The sequence below is a fragment of the Helicoverpa zea genome, chromosome 2, assembly GCF_022581195.2.
Source record: "Helicoverpa zea isolate HzStark_Cry1AcR chromosome 2, ilHelZeax1.1, whole genome shotgun sequence".
Lineage (NCBI taxonomy): Eukaryota > Metazoa > Arthropoda > Insecta > Lepidoptera > Noctuidae > Helicoverpa > Helicoverpa zea.
In genome coordinates this window covers 9,450,167-9,478,064 of record NC_061453.1, presented here as the reverse complement: position 1 = coordinate 9,478,064, position 27,898 = coordinate 9,450,167, and the positions used below count along the sequence as shown (strand labels likewise).

The 27,898-nt window shown below is 40.3% G+C and overlaps 1 protein-coding gene across 3 annotated transcripts; it reads left to right on the top strand.

Moving 5' to 3' along the window:
* The first annotated feature begins 180 nt into the window (after positions 1 to 180).
* LOC124639085 (mediator of RNA polymerase II transcription subunit 12-like) lies at positions 181 to 27,740 on the top strand. Of its 3 annotated transcripts, none has more exons than XM_047176321.1 (48): positions 181 to 613; positions 904 to 1,063; positions 1,294 to 1,485; positions 1,609 to 1,722; positions 1,871 to 1,972; positions 2,288 to 2,471; positions 3,100 to 3,281; positions 3,469 to 3,845; positions 4,211 to 4,360; positions 4,605 to 4,692; positions 4,777 to 4,919; positions 5,451 to 5,604; positions 5,936 to 6,043; positions 6,336 to 6,461; positions 6,796 to 6,935; positions 8,010 to 8,146; positions 10,010 to 10,092; positions 10,180 to 10,389; positions 10,714 to 10,826; positions 11,103 to 11,285; positions 11,602 to 11,746; positions 11,965 to 12,154; positions 12,344 to 12,435; positions 12,516 to 12,624; positions 13,013 to 13,236; positions 13,575 to 13,757; positions 14,004 to 14,144; positions 14,470 to 14,590; positions 14,960 to 15,001; positions 16,593 to 16,778; positions 16,896 to 16,983; positions 17,321 to 17,484; positions 18,937 to 19,060; positions 19,388 to 19,500; positions 19,971 to 20,124; positions 20,540 to 20,784; positions 21,320 to 21,515; positions 21,699 to 21,779; positions 22,061 to 22,200; positions 22,459 to 22,561; positions 23,500 to 23,598; positions 23,869 to 23,998; positions 24,388 to 24,509; positions 24,813 to 24,913; positions 25,043 to 25,307; positions 25,493 to 25,789; positions 25,879 to 25,956; positions 26,225 to 27,740. In XM_047176321.1, exons 1-48 carry the CDS (start codon positions 425 to 427, stop codon positions 26,423 to 26,425), a joined length of 7,269 nt encoding a protein of 2,422 aa, XP_047032277.1. In that variant the 5' UTR covers positions 181 to 424; the 3' UTR covers positions 26,426 to 27,740. The 3 variants fall into 3 exon arrangements, with proteins under 3 accessions (XP_047032277.1, XP_047032269.1, XP_047032282.1); XM_047176313.1 differs by having other exon boundaries at positions 21,308 to 21,515; XM_047176326.1 differs by lacking the exon at positions 14,960 to 15,001 and having other exon boundaries at positions 21,308 to 21,515.
* Positions 27,741 to 27,898: the final 158 nt, after the last annotated feature.

Here is a 27,898-nt window from a genome sequence, read left to right as displayed (position 1 = left end):
AAAAACGCCAGGTAAAATAATTTCAATCGAAGTTGTAGCCAAAAACCGAAAATTTAAAAAACCGTCTAACTTCGTCTCTTGTTCTCACAACACTACTAATAGGTACGTTCATTCTTTGAATGACTGAACTAAAGCCAATTTCTCATTCATCTCCAATCGTCTCATCATTCATTCATGAAATAGTTTTGTTTAGCTGGATGTACTAATTTGTTTTCTTTTCTAAATGAAGTTTTAAATACGTTATATTTATCTATTTGGTTCCTTGTGAGACTACAATCATGTCTATTTAGTATAGTTTTTAGATTTTTGGTCACCGTAATCGGTTTGACACCAGAAGTATGAGATTGTCGTCGTGTACATTAGCCTTGTATATTTATTAGTGGTGCATTGGTGTTGCGAAATAGGAACAATACACCCTATAACCATGGGTATAATGTACGAGAAGCGTCCTCTGAAGAGGCCAAGACTTGGTCCTCCCGATGTGTACCCCCAAGAGCCCCGCCAAAAGGAAGACGAGCTAACATCAACGAACGTTAAACATGGGTTTTCCACAACACCGCAATCTAGTGATGAGTTTGGCACCGCAAGAAATTTTAATTATTCAGCGTCCAAGGTAAGGAAAAGGACTTTAAAATCATCAAAATTCTCATAATACATGTATTTATATTGATAGTATATGACTAAATAGGTCAGCTGGCCTCAGCAGTTTGTTATAGATGTTTATTACAAAAACCACCTCAAATTCTTAGCTCTATAATTTAAGAAATTCATTTAAATACTCCATAATATCTTTAGCCAATAAACTGCTAATATTCTATTAAAGCCAATAAACTGCTATTAGATAACAATTTGATAGCCTATAAACACCAATGTTATTAATGATTCTTTTTTGTCCCTCAACAGATTGGCCAATTCTTCTCTAGCATTCTTTCAAAAAAGGAAGAGCTAAACACCCTGCCTGATTGTGGAAGGAAGAGGCAGCAGGTGAACCCTAAAGACAATTTCTGGCCAGCCACTGCACGGACCAAGGCACAGATTGAAGCTTGGTTCAAAGATTTAGCAGGTAAATTAATGTTTTACATATGGATTTCAAGTGGACGTGTTTCCATATGGATGTCAAGGAAACTGTACGCTAATGAATAATGCACTCTTTTCTGACTTTTTTTAGTACTGAAAATTATTGAAGAACTCAAATTGTTGCAAGGGTTTCCCACCTATAAACACAATTTGTCTATACATATCAGATTCTAATAGACTTAGTAGATATAATCTTAATTATATAAACATTCACAGGAAGCAAACCACTATCCCAACTAGCAAAGAAAGCACCAAACTTTAATAAGAAAGAAGAGATATTTATAACTCTGAACGAGTACCAGGTGTCAATGCCAAGAGCGGCTTGGTTCATCAAACTTAGCTCTGCATACACTGTTGCTGTTTCTGAAGCTAAAATTAAGAAGAGGCAACTACCTGATCCTACTACAGGTATGTTTCTGTTAATTATCAACCTCTATTTAACCCAACTGATTCGAATTGTTGTTTTTAAGCTTTCTCTTTAAGCCCAAACCACAGTTGCAATTTATTTGCAAATATGTATCTTTCTTGCAGAATGGACTACAACATTGATAAAGTTTCTAAAGGATCAAATACCAAAACTAGCTGAACATTACCAAAGTGCAGTTCCAGGGAATGTGTCTGACAAAACACCACCTTCGCAATCTGGTAAGAAATCAACTAACAAGGATAAAAATTTAATACTCTTTAAACTTTGCAATTTATATAATTTTTTTATCATGCAAAGTAACTTACAATTAATTGCAAAATTCTATTGATATTCCCATCATCCATAGCAAATATTTCATTATCACAGGTCAAGGTACACCTAGCCACAATTCATCTGGCAACCCACCGGGGAGTTCCACTCCAAATTCCACTGTTCCCAACTCTATGCACTCTCCAGGAAATTCCAGTAGTAAGTATTACTTGAAAAACGTGTTTTAATTTTTATTATTATATCTTCAAAACTTGTAGATTAGGTATTTGTTTTAAAGTTTTTTTCCAAACATTGTTTCTGAGAATTATTAAAGGCATTTATCAAACTAGTGTTTCTGAATTAAGCAAGTGCATGCAGTCTGTTTGTCTGTTATCGTGCTATACTTTACGCTACGAACGCACATTCAATCTTATACTAGCATGTTTGGCAAAAGCTGCTCAGACACTTGAACGTGCCTACAATATCTAACTTTATAAATGTAAATCCCCAACTTTATTAATATTCATCTTCCAGCACTTGGTTCCTTAACTCCTGGTGGGAGTGAGAGCACAGACTGGCGTCAAGCGCTGAAGCTTTGGAACTACTGCACCAGGCTCGCCAAGTATCTGCTGGATGAAGGTCTACTTGACAGACATGACTTCCTCACGTGGATTATTGAGCTGCTAGATAAGAGGGCACCTGATGATGGACTGCTGAGGTAACTTTGAAAGCTACATACTTTGGAAATGTTTGACACAGAGAATTTATTTATTTATTTAGCCTTTTGGACTGGGTGAGAGAACTGATCCTTAGATTGTGTTAACAGTTTGTTGTGCGTTGTAGTTATAAGATGTCTCTCAGCTCAGTATGCCTGTTGGCAAAGGCCTCCTCCAGTAGCTTCCATTGGTTCCAATCATGAGCAACTCTCCTCCATTGACACAGAGAATAGTACATAAAATATATCCTAAGAGAGGATATACATGTAGATAGATGTACAAGTATGTTTTCACTGGAGGCGAAGATGTATATGAAAGGAATACGTTGTTATTTACACTACATATTTATAACTCATGCATAGCTACACTGATTAAGCCGAAAAGGTTTGCTGGGGAGGAAGGACAAAGAACACTTTTTATACCCATCTGGGTACGATAAGTAGTTCCTTCGGGACGCGACTTAAACCGCATTCGGAAAATAGTTACAGGAATGACTTACACCCTGGGAAAGACAAAAGGAATGTTTTTTCAGAACCTGAACTATAAGACTGTCTTCTATGAATGTAATGCATTTAATTTGTGTATTTAATAAACTGGGTGTTTTAGATTTATTGACCATATTGTCCCCAGGTTGTTCCTACCACTGGCGCTTCAACATATGGCCGAGTTCACATGCTGTGAGAGCCTGTCACGCCGCCTCGCTACTTCTTGCGCTAAGAAGGCTGCTGCCATATGCTCTGTACTTTCTGACACCACTTTGAGGACCTTAAACCAGCCTGCTGTGTTTACTAAAACTGTTGAGAGGAGTACAGGTAAGAATCATACTAAGGCCCAAATTTACAGAAAACATCAACATGAATTTTCTATGGTTACAATAAATTTTATAACTAAACTGTTTTAAAAAAACCGATGTTCATGTTTCGATGAAAATAGGTCTAAATACTCTTTAATAGCGTTATTTTATATAAACAAATTCCGAAAATAAATGCTTTCTTGCAGAACAAAATGGCGCCCCAATGTCACCTGCGCCCAATGATGCCAACGCTGATGTCAAACCAAACATAACCCAGATCAAACGGGAGCCTACTCCCGTTGAAAACCAGGGCACTCCTAACCCCAACCATTCATTGGGTACTCCAAACCCTAACCACTCTTTGGGGACTCCTAACCCGAACCACTCGATGGGGACTCCAAATCCCCCGCAGCCGATGGATGTCCAAGTGAAGGAAGAAAGGGCTTCCCCAGCTAGAGATACGAAGACTACATTGACAACTGTGGTGGCTGCTGCCATGAACCCTGTGCAAGTTGGGTTTGGGGAGATACTCAACTGTGCTTACCATAGAGATGTTATTATACAGCTGGCTACGATTCTACAGGTGAGTTTTTTTCTAGCACATCTCTGTGGTTTTACTCCCTTTGTGTAGGTACTCACTCTATACATATACTCTCCCCATTAACTTCCTTATGTACCCCTAGGTAATCCCGTATGTACTCACCTTATACACCATCTTAAGTACTACCTCTATATACTCCCTTACCTGCCTGTACCTTCCCTAAGTACTCTCGCTTCGTACACTTAACATGAACTCCTTAATGTACCAAAACTGAATAAATGTATGCAATTTTTAACCATATCGAGTGGATATGCCCTCTGACCACAAAGTTTTTTGAGAGCTTTATCTGCCCCTATTGACTTGACTGACGACTGTCCCGGTACCTTACCAAAAGTGTTTATACACAGATAATTTGCATCGAATGTCCTACGGCGATGGTGTGGTCGGGCTGTGGCTCGTCTCTGCAAGGATCGCCGCTAGATCTGTTGCCACTGCCGCCCTCAGCGTTACCTATGCCTCATATGGATACTGCTATCACGGAGGAGCATAGGAAATTGGTACTTATACATATCACTGACTAATTTCGCTTTAGATTCGAACAATGACCCGAAAGTGCAACGGGTACGCCGATGGGCATATACACGCGCGACAAAACTTTGTGCTTGAGGGGCTCATTTTATTAAGTCGAATTTATTGTTTAATTATAAAAAAGATTTACGATTAAGCACAAAATGCTAATTTTGAAATTTATTTAAAAATCCTTAAGTTACATTGTCTGTCTAAAACGTTTTGTTATTTTAGGTATACGAAGCTGAACAAGAAATCTCGGCTAGAAGTAAAAAGGCCGAAAGTAAATGGTGTACTGACAAATGGCAGACCAGCTCTCAAGGTACTTATTTCCTTATCATCCACATAAGTATCGAAAACATTTATCCGAAATTATTATTATTAAATATTATTTCATTAATTTTAGCGCGAGTGTTAGCAGTGCTTGAAGCATTAGATCGGCACTGCTTCGATAGAGTGGACCCTAATAATAATTTAGACACGCTGTATAAAGAAGTGTTTGCCAACTGCCCGCCGCCTTCTAAGGATAATAGTGACACCAAAGACCCGGTAAGTGATGGGAAAGTAACCTTATTGTGTTCTAAATTAACTATGTTATATTAGGTCTGTATATTGAGGTAGAATGACAGAGAATTTTGTTACCTCGATTAAAACTTTCGCGAAATGACACCACGGTTTCTAAAGAAACACACTGTTCCCAGTGCCGTGTCAAGAAATTCCTTTTCATTCCAATTTTTGTTGTAAGCGTGTGACATAAGGTTGAATGTCCTTTGATAAAATCCAATTAGTTTGCCGTTCTTCTATAGGTACATTTCGGTTCTTGTAGTTGTTAAGTGTGACTTAAGAACTGATTTGGCATAAAATTTGTGTGATATCTTAAGCCTGTTACGCATATTCTTCGAAACGGCACCACACTTGGCGTTCGCGGCCATCGCGCCCGTTCCGCGGGCCGAATGTAGAGCGGGCTTAAACATAGGTTGGTTTTTTATACTCCGGGCACGGGAAGAAGTTGCCTTGGGACCTGGTGTAACCTTGAGAAACAGCTATTATAAATAATGATGTTCGTACTATACTATCTAGGAGTGGGCATGTCCATACTCCGTGGTGCGGGTGGTATGCGAGTGGGCAGTATGCGGCGCGCGCTGGGGCGAGCACCGCGCGCAGGCGGCCGCCGCGCTGCTCGACCGCCGCCAGCACCACACCACGCACCACCACCATGATCACCACGCCACAGGTACCGTCCCCAGCATGCAGCAAGAAGATAGAAAATCAATAAAAAAAAAACTGCTGAGGACTGATGCTGATACTGACCATAGTTGACGCTGTCATAATTTAAAAAATTACAAAATTTAATAATATGTATGTAATTTTCTCCCTCAACAGAGCATGTACTCAAGAGGTTGGTTGCATTACTGAGCTGAATAAATTATTATATTATTTACGTTCTAGGTATCTCCCGTGGTTTTACCTCTGATGAAATTTACCGAAATTCCGTATACCGTATCTATTTAAGCGAAAAGATCAAACTGAAAAACAATCGTACTAACGACTGGATTTGTATACAGGGTCGGATGACAAAGAATCCGTGAGCTCGGGTACTGGGCTGTACAACGGACCGCCCATATTCCAGAATCTTCTACTGCGCTTCCTTGACAATGACGCACCAGTGTTAGGTAAGACATCTTTTTTTTGTGAATACTTTTTTAATGTACGCTATGGTCCATGATAATGTTTATTTGCACTTTTTCAGAATTGTATGTATGTGAACTGAACAACCTTTCAGGAATCGGATGAATTCTTGCCTTCGTTTCGGAAAAAAAGCAATTTAATTATGGATCTTAATTTAGATTCATAGTAGCGAATCCACTTTAAAGAACTTTTTTTTCTCTTTGATATAATTACTACTTTGTATAACCTGATAATAAGACTGTTATAACAGCAAATAAAACAACAATTTTGTTCCAGACGAGAGCCCGAACGCTCCGCCGGGCAACAGACAGCAGTTCGCGAACTTAGTGCACTTGTTCGGCGAACTGATACGACGCGACGTGTTCTCGCACGACGCTTACATGTGCACGCTCATTTCTAGAGGTATGAACACTTTATGTAGCTTACTTAGTGAGTATCATAACAGACCCTAAGTTCTTCAATCTTTATGCTTCAACTCAGTTTAAAAATATCTAGGCAAAACTACCAGAATGTTGACTGCGAGGAATTCTTACTAGAAAGTGACTATTTCTTTACGTATTTCATGACGATAATTTTATAAAAAATAAAAAGAAATCTAATGAAATTCATACTGTATTGTTGCGATACAAAACTCTATTAATTTACAAAAATACCGCTGTAGCTATTCAATATTGAGTCTTATTTCTTCATTGACAAAGTCCTTTTTAAGAGAACTATTTTTACAATTATCGTGCAGGTGATTTAATATCGCCTACGGAGCCAACATCTACGGGCGGCGGGTCGCACACGGTGGCTCCCCCCGCCAACAGCACCGGCACCAATCACAATATGGACGACGATATCTTCGCTGGCATCGACCTAAAGCCTAAGATGGAGGTAATTCACTTGTTACTATCTTCCGCCAGCGTTTTTCCCGTTTATCGAAGAAAACTTTACCCTATTCCTTTGTGTACTACTCGCCCTATACATATACTCCCTTATGTACTACTCCCCTGATGTACTCCCTTATGTACTACTCCCCTGATGTACTCCCTTATGCACTACTCGCCCTATATACTCCCTTATGTACTACTTATGCACTACTCGCCCTATATACTCCCTTATGTTCTACTCGCCCTATATACTCCCTTATGTACTACTCGCCCTATATACTCCCTTATGCACTACTCGCCCTATATACTCCCTTATGTTCTACTCGCCCTATATACGCCCTTATGTACTACTCGCCCTAATACTCCCTTATGTACTACTCGCCCTATATACTCCCTTATGTACTACTCCCCTGATGTACTCCCTTATGTACTACTCGCCTTATATACTCCCTTATGTACTACTCGCCCTATATACTCCCTTATGTACTACTCGCCCTATATACTCCCTTATGTACTACTCGCCCTATATACTCCCTTATGTACTACTCGCCCTATATACTCCCTTATGTACTACTCCCCTGATGTACTCCCTTATGCACTACTCGCCCTATATACTCCCTTATATACTACTCGCCCTATATACTCCCTTATGCACTACTCGCCCTATATACTCCCTTATGTACTACTCGCCCTATATACTCCCTTATATACTACTCCCCTGATGTACTCCCTTATGCACTACTCGCCCTATATACTCCCTTATATACTACTCCCCTGATGTACTCCCTTATGCACTACTCGCCCTATATACCCCCTTATGTACTACTCCCCTGATGTACTCCCCATATATTCCCTTATATCCTTCCTGATGTACTCCCTTTATACTTCCGAAGCACTCCCCCTATTACTCCCTCGGCTACGTGAATTAAATGAAGGTGAATTTTCTACCATTTCGGATGGATGTGCCCACAACATTTTTGAAGTTCTGGTTCCACCCTTGACGATAATGACTTTTCAACTTCTTCGCCATAAATAACTTATGATCAAAATTGTTTCAAAGATTTTTCATTGTATTCAGGAGAACGTTCGTATGGATTTAGACGACTCTAAGATAGACGATGACTTGGACAAACTACTTCAGCATATCAAAGAAGATCAACAAAATTCTATGGACGCGCCTGATAGCCCGAAAGACCCTGGTGAACCTTCGCATAGGTAAATTAAATACGCCATTATGTATAATAAAATTGTTTTTTTTTACTGTTGATGGTGTGTCTGTTTGGGATCTTTGCCTCAAAAAACAAAACAGAACCTTATAAGACCCGTCGCTTTGTTTTCCATAAGTCATTTGTCCAGTAGTTTATTTCAGGAATAGCAACCTGGGTCTAAGGTCCCATGAAGTTATGATGCTACGAGTAAAGAAACCTTGGGTGGGCGCACTTGTTTTTCTCTGTGCCACTTGGTTTGCATACAATGGTGTTCTTTATTAAAAATCGCGTTTAATAGGCTTGATGACAGTAATCAAAAATCATTAAAATAATATATTTATTAAATTAAACTTGAAGCTTGGAATATAAAACGCGCATCTTTATTAATAATGTGATTAATATGTATTTTTATAAAATAAAATTACGAAATAAGGCAATCCGCCATGATATCTTGAACACCAATCAGAGCTCGTGACGTCATCTCTCAAAACAACTCGCGCGAAAGCGCGCGAACGTCACATTTCGTTATTGTGAACTTCCACTGCGATCTTTGTTTTTAATTAATTAATTGTTTATAACACGAGTTATGGAGCCCGGATTTATCAAGGCAAACAGCGCTAATTTACCTAGAATTGATATCATAATGCTGGGAAAGTTTTTGGCATCAAATAAAGATTTTTGTTCAGCTGAATTTAGAAATGTTAAAACTTCCATGTAAGTATACTGGTTTAATTAAAAAACAATGAGAGATGAAACCTAACCTCGAAATAGTTATTTACATTATAAATTATGCTAGAATCTAGAGAACTATGTAATAACTTACATCAAAGTGATCTTCACAAAAATAAAGTTGTACTCTGGGCAATATTGCTTTTGAATCTCGCCTTGCAAGTTTAAGCCACTTGTTTCGTATTTTTTTATTGTGAGGAACGTACACAAATAACTTATCAGGAGTTGTTTTGGATGTGTTCTTACACTGGGGGACCCCACAACACCTATGCCCTTTCGAATTCATATTTAATAACACAAAAAACTTAATTATTGCACGAGCGTTGTTTACTTGCGTCTTGTAATTTCAGTCGTGACGACATGACACTGACAAGCGTTTTCGCGCCGGATTCAAAGTGGACAGAGAAAAATGCAATTATTTGATAAAAAAACTTCGCATTTTCTTAAAATTAATAATTTTTCATATAAAATAGACGTATACCTTCATCATAGAGATGGGTAACTCAGGAGTGATAGATAAAAAAGATATGTATCTTTCCGTTCTTATCACTCGCTCTTTGTATCAGTTCAAATCCGAATGTATCAGTGTATCTTTAACAACTCATTCAATCCGTCGTCCGTTTGTATCTGTGTTGCACTCGCACACACAGCATTGAGCGGCTGGCGTCACGGTTTCTCATCGGAAAGTCCAGACATCTCTTTCGCACTTCCCTACTTAGAATGTTCTGTCTCACTTTCTCGATACCGAGGATAAGTGTTTGACCATTATATTTATTTATTTATTCGATTTACACGGCTTTAACAGCCAATTACATAAATCGTAAACTTAAATTTAAAATGAAAAATAGAAACTTAAAAATATTATAAACTGATATACGAATCTATCTATCCTAAACGAATCTATCACTCTTAGTTCGTACTGATTTAGTGATACATTGGATTGAATTGAACGAAGCGAGTCACTCTGAGCAACAGTACAATGTCACTCGCGGATTCGAAAGGATATAGAGATACAAAAGAGTGATACATATCCCAGTGATCAAAAGATATATATCAATCTTTTCTTTTCAATGATATGTTTTTCCCATGTCTACTTCATCATACAAAGGAATTTGAAAATTTGTCATCATGCCTATTCCAGTGTAAACTCGCCAATGATGGGGCCTAGCGGTATGAGTATCCCGGGCATACCGTCAATGAGCATGGGACCAATGTCTGTTCCTGGTACGTATACTTTAGACATTCTTATATCAGGATTATAGGCCCAGCATTTTTTTTCACGTTTAACCACCAATTTTCTTCCTCACCCAGGCATCCGTACCACCAGTTCAGGGCCATCCAGTGGTTGCGGCGTCACCCAAGGCACGGTGTCCCGTCACTACCACTACACGCTGCACTTCCCACTACCGCCCGCCGAGCCGGAACACACACCGCATGATGCCAACCAGAGACATATACTGCTGTACGGGGTGGGACGTGCCAGGGATGATGCTAGGCATGTTGTTAAGAAGATGACTAAAGGTAGGACATGATTTTGGATATAGATTTGTGAATTATAGATTATAAAATAATGTCGCCGATGATTAAAATGTCCTACACTGCACTTACCAGCTGGCATGCTCGGTGAGTAGGGCATATGCTTAGCTTGGGGTAGGGCATATCCCCAGCTTGGGGGAGGCCTATGGCCAGCAGTGGACGTTTCTCGGCTGTGACGACAATGTATTTTTTGTTTTAATTAGTTTTTTTAATGGCTTGTTCTGCAGCGTTTACCAACCCTTTCCCACTTAGTCAAGGTGGGCTACCAGTCTAAACAAATCAAACTGGTTATCAATGGTTTTTTTGCAGAAATCTGTAAATTATTCTCCAAGAAGTTTTCAATTGACGTGGCTGAAGGCGGAAAGATTAAGAAGCATTCGCGCAACGAATTTAATTTTGAAGCTGTTACACAGAAGTTTCAGGTATGTAATTGGCGGTAAAAAAATCTGTCATATAATAAAAGTAATTTCTAAGTAGCAGTTTCATATTCATATGCGTTCCAAGATTCCCAAAAGGTGGAAATATCGCTTCCTTCGATTTTCGCGTCACCATCGGCATTCTTAGGATAACGGCGGCTAACCGAAACCAAGGGTTTCGATTAAAGTTGGTTAGGCGATATGTTGAAATAAACATAAATATGTAAATCTGAAAAGTGATACTTTAGAATTTCGACATTAAAATAAGCTCTTTTACCCCAGGCGATGTCAATGTACGAGCAAGGTGCAGTCTCCTGGGCGGTCGGCAGTGCTGTGTGCGAAGCCCTGGCGGCGTACGCGGGCGGCGCCACCACCTACCTGCCGCAGCCCGAGCACGTGGCCTTCGCGCTAGATCTCATGGAGATCGCGCTGAACGTGCACGGACTTATTGAGACTTGTATACAGGTGGGTGAAAAAGCTCCATGATAGATATAAACATTGAATAAGCCGCGTTTAAGCCATAAAACACACAAAAATACACGTCATAGAATATGCAAATTGATCGCTTTTGATATAATGTAACCCAGACAAGATATACTCATGTAAAATGTAAGGGCCAAAAAGTACCTAGATAAAAAATCCATTCCTAAAAAAGCAATTTATGTATGTATTTCGAATATTGTCAGAAGTCGAAAAAACATGCTACTCTACCTGCTACCACTGCAGACATTTTCCGGACTCATTGTCATTAACTTTTTAATAACTACAATATCTTTTCCAGATTCTCAAAGAGCTATCAGAGGTGGAAAGTGCACTCATAGCCCGCGGTGCACCGAGCAGTGGTCTAGCGGCACCTCGTGCATACACATCGGCGCTTGCGCTTTACACGGTCGGCGCGCTTAGGAAATACCACTCATCTTTATTGTGTAAGTACTACTTTTTCTCCCTCTCCCTCAAACTAGTACCTAACAAAGAGGCAACAAATAGATTTCACTTTCGTGAAACTACATCGTGCTACACATATCATCTTTCGTGAAACTACATAGTGCGTCACAATCCCCTTGCAATACTTTTTCTTACTAGTACTTGCTTTGGTGTTAACAAATAATTCACTTTTATTTAAATGCCCTTCTTTTCCTCACAGTATGCGTAGAACAAACATCAGCAGTCTTCGAGCAACTATGCCGGCTAGTCAAATGCGTGGTGAACCCTGGCGACTGCGGGTCTGCAGAGCGCTGCGTATTAGCACAGTTACATGACCTGTATAAGGCAGCAGCTCATCTCTGTCATGCGCCCCACGCTGATACGTTTGCTAATGCATACCCTAAGATCAAGTGAGTGAACTGACGTGCCTTCATATGGCGAAGGTGAGGTTAACGGTTTAGCCAAATAGTTGATTTTTTGGGACATCGTTGTTTACTGCAAAGCTAATCGGGTAACTTCTAATTAGCCAAGTTACGTCGTTGGTATTCTATAAGTTGACGTATTGATGATTCTGCAACTCTAACATTTTAAATTTTCAGACAAGCGCTGTACTCGCCTCTTCAGCCAACACCATCCAACTATCCTTACAATCCACAGTTTTTAAGCGAATTCTTCACTAATCCTAGAAAAGGTACATATTTTCTTCTATGTATTTATTTAATGTCCTACTTCAGTATTGGGAGCGTATATTTACTTGAATTATTTTTGTAGGTAAAATAGAAATAGCGTGGGCGCGGCAAGTGGCTGAATCGCCCGCTAATAGGTACAGCTTTGTCTGCTCTGCAATGCTGGCCGTGTGTCGGGAGGTAGACAATGATCGGTAAGATAATAATTCTTACATTACTGTTAGTATCTGTGTGTTTCTGAATGTGTGACGTGATGTCCTCCTAGGCGATTATCGGCTACGGCTGCTGTAAGGCGATTGGTCAACTGCGCAGAACATATTGTAGTGCAACTATGAGGCTGCGGAATTATTCGAAAGAGTTATCGTGGCCCTACATAAAAGGCCTACGAAGGAACCAGATGGATTTTTAGTCAGTAAAAGTCACTCCCCTCACCGCTGCTAACCTACAGCGGAAGGGGTCATTTGATGATTTTTGTCATCGCTAAAAAAAAGCTTCGTTTAGCTGTCGCAAACGCGGCTGATATATGTGTGATGTAGGAATAGGAACTGTATGTGGGTATATGTGCGTGTGATTGTGACGCAGTGTAAACGAGTTAGGGGTGGTATGCGCGGAGATGACGGCGTGGTGCAGCGGGCTGGCGGCGGAGTGGCTGGGCGCGCTGGTGGCGCTGTGCGGCGCGCAGCACTACCCCGCGGCCGCGCCGCACGCCGCGCCGCCGCCGCTCTACCCCGACCTGCTGCTGCACCGCGACCTGCACGACCAGGCCGCCCACGACGCGCTCGCTGTCTTCACTTGTATACTCGTCGGTAAGTACAACAGGTCTTCTGCCCAATCAACACCCTGTGACATAAAACAGTTTAGATAAAATTGAACACCCTGTATTTTTTTTAACATGCTTTTATAAGCTTGGGCTGTATGTATGTATCTATGATGTAACTATGTAACGGAATCTTCAATTCTTAATTATACCCACTTCCCGGTCTTTGATTGAGATGAAATTTTGCACACGCTCCGAGTTCGGATGACAATACACGATTTGCATTACAAATCAAAATGAAAAAAAAAATTACATAATGCAATGCTCCCAGTTTGTCTTAAACTCATTTTTTCCCATTCAACTTCTAATTTTATTTTTACATGTTAGCGCGTCACTGCTTCTCCCTCGAAGACTTCGTGCGTCACGCGGCGCTGCCTTCGCTCCTCAAGGCCTGTGGAGGCGGCGGCAGTTCAGGCAACGCTCCCAACGCGCCCTCACCCGACACGGGTGCGAGGCTCACCTGTCATCTTCTACTGAGGCTGTTCAAAACTGTGGATACTCCACAACCTGGTAAGTGGTGTTTATCAGGACGAGATTTTTTTTTGCATTTACACCCGCGACCTGAGAAATGACTTTCTGCATGACACCAGCTTTTTGGAACCTTGCAACTAGTGTGACGTTTCATAAAAATCTGCAATTGATTTTGATCTTCGGACATTTTCACTGCTGAATCTTTTTTTTTATAAATTGATCTTCCAACATGTACAACTTTTTCCGAATATGACGTGTACAATAATTATGTGATACATGTCACAGGTTTATACTCCGTATCCACATCACCGGGCCCGGGCGGTGCGGCGGCTGGTGTAAGACTGTCGTGCGATAGGCACTTGTTGGCCGCTGCGCATAAGAACATCGGTGTAGGACCTGTACTCGCCACGCTGAAAGCTATACTCAGTATGTATACCTTTATTACCTTATGCTTTACTGTATGATGGGATATATCATTGTCTCCCGCAAAATGTAGTTTCATAGTGTATTTAGTCAGAGCTAGGCTTAATTTTTTAATAAATTGAGGACTATTTGTTAAGTTCAAACCAAACATTAACTATGTATTTCGAAATCACATTCCCTTCTAAACACTTGCACTTTAGATCGTAGCAAAATATAAGTTCCATTGCCACACAGTTTCAGACAGGTTACCTACATTAATCATAAGCAGTCTTAAGCTGGTAGTTTACTACACTCCAAAAAATTATAACTCTTGTACCTTCATCCCCAGTGGTGGGCGACTCAACTGCCCGTGATGGAGGCAAGCCCGGCGGCAAGAAGTCCTGCGAACTGTCGCATATTCTAGGCACTAGTGACACAGTGCCTACCGACGCTCAACTGGACCTTATGTCGTAAGTACATTACTGACGTACTGAAGAGTATTATATAACTTGCAATATCATTGTTATAATAAAGTATATGATATCATATCCTGAGTAGTAAATAAACTGTATCTTTGAATATTTTTCAAGAGTAATCTCTTGCCAAATAATTCAATGGTTTATACTTCGTTTATTTTACTATTCGGGATATTTCATTTGGTATTATAATAGTAGTAATCATTGACATATTGACATTGTCCTTGAATATTGAAATATACTTTTTCGTTCTAATAAGATAACTTTCAGAGCATACGGTAACCAATCAAGGATCATGCCTTAAAGATCATAATATTATTATTTCTGATACATATTGACTCGCGATGTTTTTTTTATCCTTAGGATGGTAGATTCAGAGATGAGTGGGGGCCATAGAACTCCTAGGTTTGTTTATTTTGATATTGAGTTACACGGTTGCACACCTTACGACCACGGACTTGGCTTCACTGTGTACTCTTGTACATATACTCATATCATTCTGACATTATGTTTAATATTGGCGTAGCTAGGATAAGAATACAAAAAAAAATGCATTGCCTAAATAATCCTCACAGGCAAAGAGTAGGTAAAGTTTTAAATAAATGCGTCTGCGCAATTTAAAACATTTATCGATACGATTAAGAGCTAAAAAGCTCCTTGAATGAAATAAATACAATTTACGTGACGAATACTATTATTTATCACTATGCAATTTTAATGCTAGCTTCATACGGTGGTTTATTATGCGTCACCATATAGTGAACTTCCATGTAATTGGAAAATTTAAAAAACTGAAGTTATTAGCTACGCCAATGCTCACTCGCTTCGCTTCTCTTCATATTGTTTGCTCCTGGCATCATGCTGTGCAAGGGTCGTCTCGATGTGTAGTTGCTTCACCCCTGTCTGTCATAGCGACACTGGTAACGTTGCCCTTACTAATTCTACTCTGCACTTACAAATATACAACAAATGACAGCAGTTTATCATGTTTAAAACATAAGTTATATATTTAAGTTTGAAGCCCCATATTCATGATAACTTTTGTTTAACAACAGCAACAGCAACAGTTGATAAGCAACAAGAATATTGCTGAAACATTGACTTACAGCCGCGTACTCACTAAGCAACAATTGACTCCAACATGTTGTACAGCAAGTTGACCACTGCCCAACATATTGAAAGTCAGCGCGGAACCAATGGCGGAAGTTTTGTTTTGTTTCTGTTTGTCATGTTGCACGGTCGCGCTGTTGTGCAGCGCTGAGCATCACGTGACGCGCGCCAAATGTTGCCTATTAGAAACGTGGCTTTAATCAATTCTGCAACATACTGTCACAGCAACAACATTGGTGCAACATTGTTGATAAACAAAAGATGGCCATGCATACTGAGCATAAATGTTTGTAAGTGAAGAGTAACTTGTCCCGCTCCACCGGTTGTGTCGTCCACAGGTTCACGTTTTGTGTTTAACAATCGACTCTGTGTTTCACTCCTAAATGTCTACAGGTCTTCACAGCGACTCTTTAACTAATTCCTCATCCGTTATCTTAGTATTTAGTTAGTAGTCTACAATCTAGCTAATAATAGCCCATCTAAAAAAATAAGACGTGTCCACGTCGGGCCAGCAAAAACAGTATGTCTGATAACCAACTAGTCTAAAGATCCGATTGGCTGCGCAATAGACTTCTTTTCTACTGCGCAGACAAAAAGCCAACTTCAGTTATTTAAACGAAATGCATTTTATTCCATTTATAAATATATTGTGTTTTGAAAATGGAATATGATGCACAATGGTATAACATAAAGGCATACTGGCCAGTACGTAAGCTTAATAAAAATAAATCGACCTTCAAACCTCCTTTGAATTGGGTATCAAGCTTCTTCATGTCAATAAACTAAAACATACACGTGAATAACTAATGGATTAACTTTGGCATTAAATGTTGGGATACATAACCATGTAAATATAGCTATTAATTTCCCCCGGATACATTTACAGGGGTAGCGGAGGTGTGGGGTCTACACTCCTCGACTCTTCGCAATCGCTCTCGTCTTTAGCACGAAGGGTTCTAGCAGAGATTTGCTCAGAAGAATGGGTGCTGCAGAAATGTCTGCAGAACCCTGATGAGTTGTACCAGCCCGATATGCTGTTGGATCCGATGCTGACTTCAAGACAGGCGCAAAGGTGACTTACAATGATGATACAGTTGTTAAAGCTTATTGTGTGTCAAAAAAGTATCGAAACCAATGTTATCTTTAAAATATTTTTGCATCTAATATAATGCCTACTAATGTTTGCCAGATTACTCCACATGATCTGCTATCCTGAATCAGCGAGTCACACCCATCCCGATCTCGATCAGAAGACAATGATCACACGACTTCTTGAGGTAATTCTGTTTTTGATTTGTGTTTAATTTTATATAATTTTTTGACACTTTATTATGCTTCATTGAATCGGTTCTTGAGGTATGTTTATGATACGATTGATTGAAATCGTTCTGTTATGTGATAATTTTTGGGGTAACCCTCAGAGCTCATGTTCGCGGCTTGTTTTTTGTAGTGACATATACAATACTGACTTTTTATGGCAGAAAGTAAACAAGAAGCCATCTAGCTTCTTCAGCATCGCTCCGGTTATGAAATCAAGCGTTACTTTGAAATATCGTCGTTGATACTAAAATTCTGCATACCGTCCAAGAGGCTCACTTGCCATATCCCCAACAGAACCTAGAGCAGTGGTCGCTGCGCATGTCGTGGCTGGACCTGCAGCTGATGTTCAAGCAGTTCCCGAGCGGCTCGTCGGAGCTGAGCGCGTGGCTCGACACCGTGGCCCGCGCTGTCATCAACGTCTTCCAGCAGCCCGCGCCGCCGCCGCCAGATAAAGACAGGTCAGGCTTCACATATTTTACCTTTTTAGGGTACCTAAAGAGCAATACGAAGCCCTATTATTAAGACTTGATCGTCTTAAACCAAGCTCATGAACAAGGTCATGAACCTTTATAGTTAGACATATTATGATAGATTGCTGTTGCTGCTATAAACTGACACTGAAAACCAGAATACGATTAATGTGGTCTGGAAGAGGGGCTAAATAATAGCACGGAACCATTCGTGCGCGAATCCGACTCTTACTTGGTAATATTTTACTTTCTATGAAACACCAACGAAAACACTAGGACTTTGCAGGACACAATCTATTAGTTGTATTACCACAGATTATATAATAGTTACCACGTAACAGATAAATCACTCCATACAAAAAAGTCCATACCTACTGTTATAAACACCTACAAGTTCCCCAACTACCTACAAATTCCTAGCTGCGTTATAAAATGAACCTTAAAAGCTCGAGCGCTTGATTGTTATTCCAATGCGATAGCGCACAGTTCAGTGACCGCAACCGTGCCGTGGCCGTGCTTAGGGTTGCTTCTTACAATTTATTATTTAAGTAGGAAAACAAAGTTACGCTTATTTTAAGATAGCCTTTTTTAAAACTGAGTTTTTAAATAAAAAGTAATATCAAGAATATTTTTCTTTAGTTAACTATTGTATTGCCTAAGTACTAAAATGGAGAATGGGTACATATTACTAAATACTACCTTATACGTAAGCATAAGTAAGTACTTAAGTAAAGCTTTCGTCAAAATCAAAGGCGGTTTCCAACTATTTTTCGAGCACAAGTGCCATACCCCATATGGTACAACTCCGTCAAGTGTTGATACATACCTAAAATTGGTTTCTGCGTAGCGACACGCGTAATGTTCCGAGTCGTCATTAAGTTGGACCAGAATATACCTTATACCTACCTACTTACACTCGAGATGTGTTTTGAGTTACAAAACTCACAATACAGTTCATATAACTAAGTAGGTATCTAAAGTAAACTAAGTACCTACCTAATGATCTCTGTTGTTAAAATCATAAAGTAGATAAGTATTAATTTATTAAAAAAAAATAGAATTACTAGATAAGTTCATAAATATAAAATGTTTCCAAATCTTACAATAGTCGCATATAAACCAATACAACTCAAAATAATCCATCAGTAGCTTAAAAAACCTAATAAAAACCAACAGCATAACATGCCACGAAATAAAAATAATAATATTGGAACGCGCGCGGCGCTTGTGACTATTGAAAGCCCTGAGCCGCGTGGGGCTACCGGTAACCCAGCGAGCGGAAGGCATTTATCGCGCGCAAGTACGTCGAGTGACAGAGGCCTGGTATTACCTCCAAAATCCATGTACTTATTATAAATCTTATACCCTGTTTTACCTCGTCTTAGCATTGTTTATTTTTATTTCACTGCCCTTTGTAATGTTACCAATGGTTGTTTGTAGAACTGGCACGGACCGCGGCGTGGTGAGCACGAGCAAGTGGTCGGAGTCGGTGTGGCTGGTGGCGCCGCTCGTGGCCAAGCTGCCGGCCGCCGTGCAGGGACGGGTGCTCAAGCAGGCGGGACAGGTTACATTATTATTATTATATACAGATACTGAGAAAACACCCCTCAAACTTTGAAGTGGTATTTGAAGTCTATACATATACCTACTTCAAAAATTCTGCAAGAAATGGAATTTCTTCTTCGCTATATACCTTTAACGGTTATCTGAAAATTTGAATAAGGTTGAAAATAGGTATCTCTTTGGATAGTTTTACTGTGAAATAAGTGGTCTACAAGATTTGGTTACGGGACCAATGTAGGCTACTTTTGTATACGTAAAGTTTTCAGGAAAAAAATGACTTTATTTTTAACGTCGGTGAATTTAAAATACATTAAATTGATTGTAACAGATATTAGAAAGCGGTTGGGGCGCGGGCTGCAGCGGCAACTGTTCAAGCGGCGGCGGCGGAGGCGGCAGCTCGCATCGCGACTGCAAGAGTCATCAGAGCCCCAGTTATAAAGGGTTAGTTCACTACTTATACTACTTAAGATTCTACAATATGGTTTCAGTTTACCTCCAAGAATAGTGTGTATCGTTTTTAATTTTGCATTGCTATTTGTTTTTACGGTTGTTTTATAAGATTTACATATAATCAATCAGTACTTTAAAAAAACATTAAAAATAAATAAATGTATCAAAATCATGAACAAAACGTTTGATAGGTAGATAGCTTAATCGGATAGCTAATGCTTTATTTACAACAAAAATATATACGGACCTATTTACAGGATTGTAAAAAAAGTATTTACAATAACTTTTCAAACTTCTTACTACCTAATTTTGAAAAAGTATTTTTTTAAGGTGTGATGTGAGTGTGGACGGTTCTTGCGGCGTTTACGCCTGTTCCTCGATCAGATTCGATATTGCCGTGAATTCACTTCACTTATGTGTAACCGCCAATAGCGTAGTCAAAACGCTTCGTTTGGTACCAGGTCCGCAGGCGGCGGCAGTGGGGGTAAGCGCGGCGTGAGCGGCGGCGGCTGCAGCGGCGGCTGCGCGTGCGGCGGCGGCAGCGCCGTGCGACTCGCCAACGAACCGTTACTGTCGCTCGTACTCACGTGTTTGAGGCATCAGGATGATCAGAAGGTAGCATATCCATCCTACTAATATTATAAATGCGAAACTTTGTATGTATGTGTGGGTAAAGTTTGTTCCTTTTTTCACGCAATTTTGGAGTGTAGTTCGCCTAGGAAGCGAGTGCAATCATTTGCAGTAGTTTGTATACCATATACTTGTATCTTTAACTGACAGTCAGCTATTTACAACGCAAGAAATATTAAAGTAAGGGATAATTCTCACCTATGTTTAGGTGGGCTTCCAGTTTAACTAGATGCAGGTGTTTCAAACGGAGTGACCGGTTGTCAGACATTCTGGCGTCTGACTACCCTTAACGACTGTGTGGCAGTCGAGACGTATCAATTAAACATGGTCATACACGCCAAGCATTGCTTAATCTTCTGTGGGAAAATAAGAATTCAAATAACTGAAAACATTGTTTCAGGAGAGCTTACTAAGCTCAATCCACACCCAACTAGTCCACTATCTCACTCACGCACGTGAACACGAGCGGGCGGCGTGCGGCGACGGCTGGCAGGACGACGCCGCGCCCGACGCCTTGCTGCTGCGCTTCTCTCTGGCCGGCGGCATGTTCGACGCCATCCGACGCTCCTACCAGCTCACGGCCGACTGGGCCGTGCTGCTCACACAGCTCGTGGCGCATCAGCTCATCGACGCCTATAATAATAGGTACCTATCTGTAATTTCTAACCTAACCCAACCAGGTCCTACTTGAGTGAAAGGGGGAGAGGTCATGAAGTGAATCCTCTTGTGGTGACTGATGTAACTCAGCATTATGCCAAACAGGTGGGCCTGACGCCGGGTGCGGTGCGGTAGTTGTTCAAACGAGCCTCGTTTCAAACCGAGTTTGTCTTTGAATTCCGTTTCGCCTTGCCGACAATTTCATGTCGTTTGACATCATTACATGAACAATTAATCCCTATAACCCTTCTGTTTTCGTTTACCTTACTCGACCAGAATCGAATGACGCTCTTCATAAAACTCTTCAACAAGTTTCAAAATATATACATAGAAGCCTTTCTTGCACTCGCAAGGTGCAAATTTTACAAGCTAAAAGTCGATACACATTCCGTTATCAATATCCCGAACCTAATTTCCTCCATCTTAGTAGATGTTTTATTAGTTTTCCCTACAGGTTCATCATCAACATAAATGGCCGGGCGGACAGTGTATTTACAATAAATTGATATAGTTTGTGTCGCAGCAACCTGTTCACGACTGTCATCGACATGCTTGCCACCCTGATCCACTCGACCCTCGCTGACGGAGGTGACGACAACAATAGGAAACATTACCAGAACCTCATGAAGAAGTTGAAGAAGGAGATTGGGGATCGACACGGGCCGTCCGTCCAGTGTGTGCGACAACTACTGCCTTTGTCTAAGAATACTATTATAGAGGTGAGATTTGCAACATGCTTTAGTCTCGGATATCGTATATGAGGGTCAAGACCTTTTGACTTTGTTTCGTTCAATCAAACCCATCGGTATATTTCATTCCTTTGTTTTTCTATACTTAATGACATAGTTACTGCTTGTCATCCAAGACAAGGGACAAATTAAACGACTTTTTGATATTTTCAGGTCATCGCCTGTGAACCCATCGGATGTCTAGTGGATCAAAAAGGAAACAAAATAACCGGTTTTGACAGTGACAAGAAACAGGTAGGATTCAGAGTTTAGAAAATATGTTTCAAATAATAAATTAAATAAAAAGCGTTAGCTATTAGCGCTTCTCTCATGTGTAGTAGTGTTTTATTGACATGTGAAGGGCGGGCGTTTTGGGGGATGACTTTTGTAAACTTAACCTTCAAAAAGTGCTGATTTTCAGCCTTCGTTAAATAAATGACTTAATCTTTTTTTTATATTATCTTTTGACTTTCGCAAAGATATTTATCAAGAACTCTGTACTTCTTGATAGAATATTTACGTGTTCTCTTTGCCAGGGTCTGCGTCTGACGGACAAGCAGCGCGTGTCGAGCTGGGAGCTGGTGGAGGGCGGGCGCAACCCCGCGCCGCTGTCGTGGGCGTGGTTCGCCGCCACCAAGATCGAGAGGAAACCGCTCACTTATGAGAACGCACATAGGTATTCACTTATATTCTCATTTAAATTATAAAGACTATTTTTACATGAGGATAAAATGAATTGGTAGAATAATAAAAATATTATTAACTTGACTAGTACACCTTTTTATCGGAGGAATATTTGGGCTACTTCATTACGGGTGCGGGAAGTATTTCGCTCGGGTACTTGATTTCATATTTTCTCGGCCATTGTTCAGAGGCTTTGAAATTCTGTCAGCATCGAAGCGATTTTACTATACATGTTTTGTAATGTTGACAGATTACTGAAATACCACACACATAGCCTGGTGAAGCCACTCAGTTATTTTCTAGAACCACTGCCTTTGCCGCCTGAGGATCTTGAAACTAATGACAGTAAACAGGTAATGAGATCTTACTTTTTTCCTTTATTTCTCGAAGGGAGTCCTCTTATATTCATCATCTGCATAGCCTTTTCCCAGCTATGTTGGAGTCGGCTTCAAGTCACACATACATATGCAGCTGAATACCATTGTTTTACACAGACCAAGTGCCTATCTGACCTTCTCAACTGAGTTGCCTAGGCAAGGCTCTTGGAAAGGTTGGTTTGTTAAGCTTTGGTTTCCTAGGAAAGCGGTGCCGTCATAAAGCGGCCGTAATACAGCGGTGAAAGACGTCACCAGAACGTTGTCTATGTAAACAAAATGGGGCGGTTTCCTAGAGAGCGGTAACTGACACCGTAACATCAAAAAGCGGTGCCGCCATTTGCATGACGGCCGTCTTGACGGTGTCAGATAGTTTGGTGAACGTTTTAGTGAAAGCGGTGAAGCTTTTTTAATATGTATTTGTGTTTTTTTTTTCGGAACAACGTCAAAAATTAGTTACAACTCTTAGAGCAGCGAGGACGACGAAATTTTAATAGATTTCGTTCGTAACCACGAAGCAATATATAATATAAAAAATAAAGATTATAGAAAAAGTCAACTGAAACAGAATTGGTGTCGTGAAATTTGAGAAATATTAAATAAAACAGGTTAGTAAGTATGATACAACTAACAAAAAGTTTATGACGGTGTGTTAAAACGGCCGTGGAACTTTCCGCATGTCATCACCGTAAAGACGACCGTCTATTTGCGTCCGTAATATGACGGCCGCTATATGACGGCACCGCTTTCCTAGGAAACCCAAGCTTTACACTTTCTGGCTCTGATTACCCGTGACGGTGGACTTGGGTCTCTTCTTGTTAAATGATTCCGATGAATTGGGAAACTCCTCCTTTTTGGGAAGTCGGTTAAAGGAGAGAAAAACATTTATCTTATCTTAACCATGTAAATTTTTTCAGGACAATGGCAGTTTAGATTCAAGCCCGACCGGTGCGGGTAAAACGCGATCACGCAACGCTCCCTGCAAGAATATCAAAAAATCTAAGCCGACTACACCGGTTAGTATACCAAACAACCCTATTAATATTTTACATGCCGAAAGCATGGAGCCTATTACATAAAGGAAGAATATTCTATAAGTATAGGTCCGTTTTGAAAAAATATTTCGGTGTTAGACAGCCCATCTGTCGAGGAAAGCTACATGTCACTTTTTTCTGGATGCGCGGAATAGTTCCCATCGGACAAGGGCGGAACCGCTAGCGGAAGCTATTTGTATTATATTTGCCGCTATAAAAAAGAATTGTGTTTAATATAAATTTTTGTGTCAGACAAACGGAGTTGCGGCACCGGGCGGCGTTGGCACGGCCGGCTTGCCTCCACAGCAACCACAACAACCACAGTTCATGCAGCAGCAACAATGGTTCCCGCCACCTGGACAGAACTACTACAATCCACCAGGTAAAATATACTTAGGAACCAGACACTACCAGATACTACTCTTAGGAACCAGAAGTAAAAAAAAAAGACAGATCACTACGAACTTGTGTAGTTTTTATAACAAATTAGCTAAAATTGACAATTTTGGGGGAGTTTGAATTTCTACGCGTACGCGTACTTCGACGGCGAGAGCGGACGCAACTGAGCACTCGCTTTTATAGGAGGTGGTGGGGATCGAAACTACCCACACAAAGTTTGACTTATACTTCTTATTTATTCTGTATATTATTTACCTACAAACCGACTTTCTTTTAAATCCGCTCCGGTTTTTTACCCTACTAGTAAATGAAGTAGTCGTAAGTTAATAATAGAAAGTTTATCTTACCAATGAATTCCTCGCTATATTTCAGCGGGTGTGAGTCCCCGCAGCGTGTCTGCGGCGCCGCCGTCCAACAACCAGTCGAAGCAGGCGCTCAGCAACATGCTGCGACAGCGAGTGCCCTTCAACCAGATGACGCAGATGCAGGTCAATGTATGTACAACATATTACCTGCAAGTTCATTGAGTAGCTTGCTCTTAGATCATGAAACTGAGTGTCGGTGTTAAACTTACAGAAAAAAGTTATTCGCCACGTCCACATATCAAAGGAAAGATAGGCTGTCAAACTTATCTGGTTTCTGTCTTCCAATGGCATCTATATATCCAAAACTGAGGGATTAACTGTTATGATTAGCTTTCTTCGTATGTACTGCGATATTTCTCCAACTTCTCTCAGGTTTTTTTTATGGTTTTAAAAATGGTTTTACAATTTTTAAAATGATGTTACAATACTTAGCAAAGTGGCGGCTACCCCGGCGCGCCGCACAGTCGCGCGCCGTTCCCCCGACAGACAATGCGGCAGATGCAGCCCAACCAGATGGGAGCCATGCAGTCCGCGTAAGTCTACATACTTTTTTAATTTTTTAATTCTAGATTTTCTGTCACATAATTATTTGGAAAAAAAATATGCAATTATCTCACTCACACCGTCAATCTTAATCCTTATAAAATGTTCATTTTCCACAGCCAAATGAACCCAATGGGGGGAATGGGCGGTATGGGTCCAATGGGCCAGATGGGCGGTGTACAAATGGCGGGCCAGATGGGCGGCGGTCAGATGGCAGCCACACAAATGGGAGCAGGACAGATGAGTGCTGGACAGATGGCTGGCGGGCAGATGGCCGGCATGGGCGGACAGATGTTCGGCGGACAGTATGCAGGCATGCAGCAGGGGTACGGAGGATATGGACAGCAGATGATGCAGGGCGGACAGCAGCAGATGATGAACCAGGTATGCCTTGATATGAGTCGTGATTGGTTGTTAATTGTTATTGAATGACCATGAACGTTTGTTTTACCATCATATCCTCGCATTTTGTTCCTGAAGTCAAACAATTGAAGTTTTCAAAAGCTATCGTGTCTTCTGTCCTTAAGCATATCTAAGCAGTTACTAACCTTAACCGTACTATCTCCTAGGGAATGGGCCAGGGTGTCAACCAAATGGGCCAACAAGTGAACCCTATGAGCCAAGGCGTGAACTCCATCGGGCAGAACGTCGGTCAAATGAACCAGGGCGTCGGGCAGCCGACACAGATGCCTCAATCTATGGGTCAGATGAATCAAGGTATGGGCCAGATGGGCCAGCCTATGGGTCAAATGGGCCAGATGGGGCAGGGTGGCGGCATGTCCGCTATGAACAGCCAAGCCGCCTCTATGGGACCTCAGGGTGGTAATTCCATGGGTGGATTCCCTGGACAACAGACATTCCAGCAGGTAAATACACAAACATCAACCTATGTTTATTTGGTTAAGTAATATATCATGTGACAAATAAATTAATGTTTATTTTGTTATGTTGCTAGAACATGATGGGCGGTCGAGCGAGCCAAGAAGCATATCTAGCGCAACAGAGACAAAATGCTCGACCATCATACATGCAGGTTGGTTCACACCTAAAAATACCATCATCCTAAACTATGTACTACATCATGTTGTTTATCACCAGATTCCCTGTTTATATTGGGCCATTGAGGCCAATTTTCAACATCCCTTAAAACAACGTAAACGTCCGTAAAACTATTTTTTTTGCTTTAAAAATTGAAAGTGAAAATTCATAGTAAACAGATTTAAAAAAAACTCTTGTTTATCTTGTTCTTCAATTTAGGTCTATAAGTAGTAAAAATATAATAATACTCTCTTGTTCTACAGCAAGCGCCAAACGTGACAATGGGCGGCATGGGCGGCCCGGCGCCTCCCTACCCTCGCGGCATGCAGAACCAGCAGAGCTCGCAGTACCAGCAGCAGATGAACCAGCAGCGCATGCGCCAACAGATGCTCGCCATGCAGCAGCAGCAGCAAGGACCTCTAGTGCAGCATCTGCAGCGGCAGCAGTACCAACCACCGTACTAAAGTTAACTTTCCATTACGTTATGCGTACCAAATTGACTGTGTCACAATATGCTGTAAAGGGTCGTCCATTAATCACGTGATGTATTTAGCATTTTTTTTTTTCATTTTCCTCTGGTTTTAGATGATGATTTCTTTTATCTGTCTATCTGTCGCGCTTTTACCTCAAAACTGAACCGATTTGAAGTTTTTGCCCGTGTCAATGGACTCACGTGATTAATAGACCGTCCCCAGCTTCCTCCGTACAAATATGATATGAAAGCTACTTGAATATACATATGTATATTGAGTATCTATAAACAAAGCAGCGTTCGCTGGTAAATACCAAAACAAATATTATCCACCTAAATAATGGACCAAATGCAGAGATACTTGCCGATACACATTGACCAAAGTCCCAAGTGTTCATTTTGTCTAAAGATTGAAATAATAAGTCAATAGTAAACCAATCTGGTTTACAAGTATTGCTGTTATACCTTCGTGAATGTCATACGCCGTCCACAAATCAAAACAAGGGCACTAGAGCTACATTATAGTAGCCTAGACAATACCACAGTTTAAATAAATTCTCTTGTAAACAGTTGTGAAGCTACGTACTAAGGTTCAGAACAATGTCACTACCGCATGACAGTCGATATAGACAGCACCGGTAGCGCCGATAAAAATTCGTCCAAGCTCATGCGTGTGTGAGTGACATTTTTACGAAAGTTAGTAGGTATCTTCACAACTGTACATCTTTATTCTGTGACAATACTATGATTGTATATTTGAAATATATACCTTATTTGACACAAATGAACTAATCATAATTTAATAAATATACAAATCTTGAAAAATACGATTATTGGAAAAGGAAGTCAAATTAGAAATTATATTTTTACATGAGGTAAAGTTGAAATCCATTTTTCGTTTCTTTTTTTTTTTAGAAAATCTATAATGTAGTCCTAGTTTATATGAAACTTATTTTCATAGACGAACACGAATGTGCGATGAAAAAAGTTTTTGGTAATATTTTAGACAAAACTTTTGTTGCAAATATTGCAATATTTTTGGCATTGGACAATTGCATTATTACCTATAATCAAAATGTAGAGAAATTACGATTGTATTTATTTTTTTATCCGTAGAATGATCTTATGTTGTGAGTTTGTTTTGAATCTGCTGTCATAAATCGAGTCTTGAATGCTTTGCCTCATTGACCGTAAATGTTCAAGCAGGTTGGCGTTATTTTCTAGTACAATTTGTAAACTCACAATCACCATAAATGTTAATTGTAAATAGTTGTCGTTTATGTTTATTATAAGGACAATTTAGATGATTGATGTTGTTTTATTTATATTTGTTAGTTGCAAATGCATCGAATAATGATCGCATACTGTACAAAATTAGAATAACTTACAACCAATCCAAGCCTGGAAATCCATTTTCTCACATTCGGGCGTTCCCATGTTCCCATTAGCTCACAATATATACATA